We start from the raw sequence: 4,263 nt of genomic DNA, 5'->3' as shown, positions 1-4,263 counted from the left end.
ATCTTTAGACCACCACAAAATCAAAGATCAAACAACACAACCATATTTTTGACATGAATATTTATTGAAAAGCTTTTGTCAATAACAAAACATTTGCAGTATCACAAAGCATTTATCTTACATGACGTCAGTGAATAATAAATAATCCTATTTAACACATAGTGTTTACAGACTATTTTTTGCACAGACCAAAATACTTTTAAGTCCATCGTGCAAACCTCACACAAAATCACCCTTGGGGTTTTACAAAAGTGTTGACTACAACCCGTATCTTTGAAACCCCAAAGAGGATTGCATTTTTAAAAGAGCTCATAGACTTCCGTTTCTTAAAGATCTGTGCTAGTGCTCTCTGGCAGTGAAGGCAAAATGAGCCACATGCTTAATAAAATCACTGTACAACAACTCCAACAATTCTTAATCGCTACGACAACAGTTATTGGAATACAAATAGCATAAATAACATCTCAAAATAAATAACAAGCATGACATAAATGTCCATCTAATCTACCAAGGTCTCCACATGGCTGCGTTGACAGCCTGCGGGCCTGGCTGCGCTTGGCTGGGAGCAACTGCGCTGCTGCTGCTGCGGGACTGGCTCTCCAGTCTGGAGCTGAAGCTGGATTTGAGGCTCAGGAGTCTCTGATGGATCTGAGGGAGAGTCCTGGAGCTCTGAGCGCAGCAGTTCAGGCAGGTTGGGGTGACTGTGGCGGACATGGACTGCTGGACGAATTCGTTCACCCGCTGACACGCGTCCTGATCCAGGCTGGTTTTGGGGAGCAGAGCGGAGACGCGCTGGAGGCAGGCTTTGTAGCCTTCTCTGTAACTGTCTGCGGAGTCTGGAGAAAGAAGAGATTTGATTAGTGGCTTGAATTTCATGTGTAACCCACAATCTCGGATATAATAGCTTATGCAATGTAGCTCAAGAGATGATGTATACCTTTAACTGGAGTGGAGGGAAGGTCTCTGAGGAAACGGACTGTCATTTCCAGAATATCAGCTTTCTCCAGCTTGGAGTAGCGAGCGTTGTCTTTGCCAACCAGAGGGAGAATCAGGCTTTTCAGATGCCCGAGACTGTCGTTAATACGAGCACGTCTTCTCTTCTCCAGCAAGGGTTTAAGAGTCTGGAAAAAAAACATGAAAACCAGTTATTCAGCTGCACTTTTAAAGGAGACAAATGAGAAAATATTTCCAGTAACATAAAGCGATATGCAGGTTCTCTCTGTCCCTTACCTTTCTCAGTTCGTTGGCTTGTTTTCTCTGGGCCACGGTGGACCTGGCAGGGAGAGGCTGGTTGGCCTCGGTAGTGATGCTGGGACTCATTTCGTTTTCTGCTTGTTGCTGTGCTTTTTGAGTGGAGGTACTTGCTGTGGGAGCAGCTGAGCTGAAGTGTGCAGTAGAGCCGGAGAGCCTCCTATTTATGTTGGACCGGCGCGTCAGAGGGGAGGGGACACAAGCCATTATGCTGGGGGTGTGACACAGGGGGGCAATGCCTTTGGGAGATGAGAGGAGGTCCCGTCTGGACCATCTGGTCGCGATGGGACCCTGCGTCTACCGCTGGTATGCAAAGTTTTGTGATGATGTTGCGCTTTATTGCGTTTAAAATTTAAAGCTTTAACGTTCATCCAAGATCCAGTTACGCACACAAGGCATATGGTGCTGTTCTTCTAACACACAGGTTGCATCAGACCGCTGCTCTTGTGTAGGTAAAGATTGCTTCTGTATTCGCCTTGCTTTGTTATTAAATTAACCTTAGTTCTGTTTATTATCCTGTTTATATCTTATTATAATTGCTTTGAAAATTCTCACTGATGGAGGGCCAAATGCGTAAAAGTTATTTTAGTTTAATGAGACATCTGAAAGTTGCACTGCTGTAAACTACAAATTAAAATATAAGATCTAAATAATAAATACATTAAAAACACATACACACACAGGAAATCAGTATATTTATGCTTCTGGACCCGCCACAATAAAGAAAGAGACACAGAACCAGATGAGTGATTCTGAGGTGACAAGACTAATCTATTCCCAAAATTAATAAACCAGATACCCAAGCCACGCTATGTATGGATTAACATCTGCTTGTGGACCCTCAGCAGCTTGTTTCCAGTATCAGCAACACGGTGTTTACCTGCAGCAGTGGGGGTGGAGACTGGGTGACTGGACAACCTGCAACACACGCAGAGAGGAGCGTGCATCTGCAGAGTGTAAACGTAGGAATATACGTATACAACGGAGTCATGCAAGTCTGCTCTAACACTGCATGGATGACACGGTGAGGAGCTGGCGTGATTCAGTAAAACTGGGCCTCTTTTGAAGTTATAATCCCTTAAAACCTATATAAACACAGTATTAAATATAAAATAATGTTTCACAATTAAACAAATTTCAACATATTTGTAGTATTCCAGTCAATCTCTGCTGCTGACCATTAAACCAAACACAGTGCAGGGAATTTTGCACAGTGGGATTCACGCGTTCGGCACGCGCCACAACCACCGCGCAACAGATGGGAAACCCCCCTTCTCCTCATCTTCCCTCTCGACACACCACATACACCCCCTCCCTCCTCTGTTTCCCACTGCTGCACCACTCCGCTGCTGCTCCCATCAGCATCCTGCTGGTGCTCCCTCACCATCAGTGTGCTTCAACTACGTTTTGTGCCTCTTTTGGAGAGGGGGAGGTTTGCGTCTCAGCGCGTTGGCACAATGGAATACTGCGTTAAAACAAACCAAATAAAAACAACACTGCACATCACGATGTTTAAAGGATGGCCCATTGTAAGTTCTCAGGAAAGCCAGCAAATACAACTTAATCTGTTAGATAAAGCAAATACGCATGCATTGTTCACTTCCCTCATTTTAAGGGCAATGATAAAAAGCGGGAGCATGTTCAATACACTGAAAGATCAACTAAATTTTAGTTGATTTATCCACATTTGGAAACACATGTAGTTCAACAAGCTCATATCATTTTGGTGAACATAGAGCTGCTCTTCGGCTGCAAGCTGTCCTGCTATAGCTTGAGGGTTTTCATCCCTCTTTCATTTTTTGAAGATGCGCGGTTTTGCACGCGTCCTGCCCCATGGGGCCCCAAATAACTGCCATCAAGTCCAGTCTGGGAGCGGACCCTTAGAGATGAAACTGAGGAAAAAAATGCAGAGAGGCTTCGGTTGGGACCTTTTTTGTCCTGGTTTCAGCGTGGGTATCCATCTGTGCAAGCTGAGAGGACAGTGATCCTTTGTTGAAGGATGTACAGAGTAGAGAACTTTTCCAGCAACTCTATGGGAAAGGGATATCATTATAGCTTCATTGTTTTCTTCCACTTAAAGTATAAGCTATTGAATTCACGCATAATTATTTATGTCAGATTTAATTTAAATAAAGGAAGAAGGAGCAAAATGTTTTAACGCATCTAGCCTACGGATTATTAACAGCATCTCCAATAGTTTGGGGCAAGAATCTGGACCAAAAGGTTTAAAAAATGTTGTCTGAATTCCCAGAAAACATATCAAATCCTAATCCTTGAGTTTGAGAATAAAATTCTGATTAATTTGGGTCTATAAACGGCATGAGACTGACACGAGCCAGAGCCTTCAGACAGATGGAGTTTATTGATGCGTGAAACCAAACGCGTCGACTGGACGAACTTTGCCTTACTGAAGGTGATCGTCTCCATCGTGGCTACATGGAAGCTTCTAGACCTCTCTTTTTTCCAGCCTTCAAATCGTGACTGTAGCAAAATGGATGTCTGGCATCCCAAGCCAAAAAACACGCCAACATTATCAGCATCACATTGAAGCATCTGTATGGACTGCTGGTGTTTGAGTACAGAGACAAACATGTCAAGTTTGATTGAACTTTATTTTGTAGTTGGTCATCAAATCCAAGTTTAATTAAAATGATTTTGATTAAACATGTTCCTCTTTTAAACCGTATGACATTTAATCTATACCAGGGTTTGCATCCTAAAATATTTCGATAAAACAGCAGGTGTTCACCTAAATCTAAATTGTAGACACTTCACAAAGGCATACAGAATGATAGCTGTAAGTGTTAGAAACCTATGAAATGCTATAAGTAGTTAGAAAATGTGATAAAACTGTTGAATGAAAATGTTATGAAATGCTAGAGAGAGATATTTGATTTTCACATCAATTGATTGAAATGTCCATTGAAAGAAATTTGATTAGTCTGAGGTCTGTTAGAAAGGACAGTGTATTTAAATATCTATATACATTATATACATAAATGCTATTGTTGA

At 42.2% G+C, this 4,263-nt stretch overlaps 1 protein-coding gene across 1 annotated transcript; it reads right to left on the bottom strand.

Moving 5' to 3' along the window:
- Positions 1-362: 362 nt before the first annotated feature.
- hes2.1 (hes family bHLH transcription factor 2, tandem duplicate 1) lies at positions 363-1,371 on the bottom strand. The gene is made up of 3 exons (XM_049581975.1): positions 1,231-1,371; positions 938-1,121; positions 363-836 (listed from the first exon to the last, which is right to left on the bottom strand). The coding sequence occupies exons 1-3, from the start codon at positions 1,318-1,320 to the stop codon at positions 505-507; spliced, it is 606 nt and encodes a 201-aa protein (XP_049437932.1). The 5' UTR covers positions 1,321-1,371; the 3' UTR covers positions 363-504.
- Between the last annotated feature and the right edge of the window lie 2,892 nt (positions 1,372-4,263).

This window comes from Epinephelus fuscoguttatus, linkage group LG7, assembly GCF_011397635.1.
Source record: "Epinephelus fuscoguttatus linkage group LG7, E.fuscoguttatus.final_Chr_v1".
Lineage (NCBI taxonomy): Eukaryota > Metazoa > Chordata > Actinopteri > Perciformes > Serranidae > Epinephelus > Epinephelus fuscoguttatus.
Note: the sequence above shows the minus strand (reverse complement) of the source record. Positions and strands in the feature narration are given on the sequence as shown.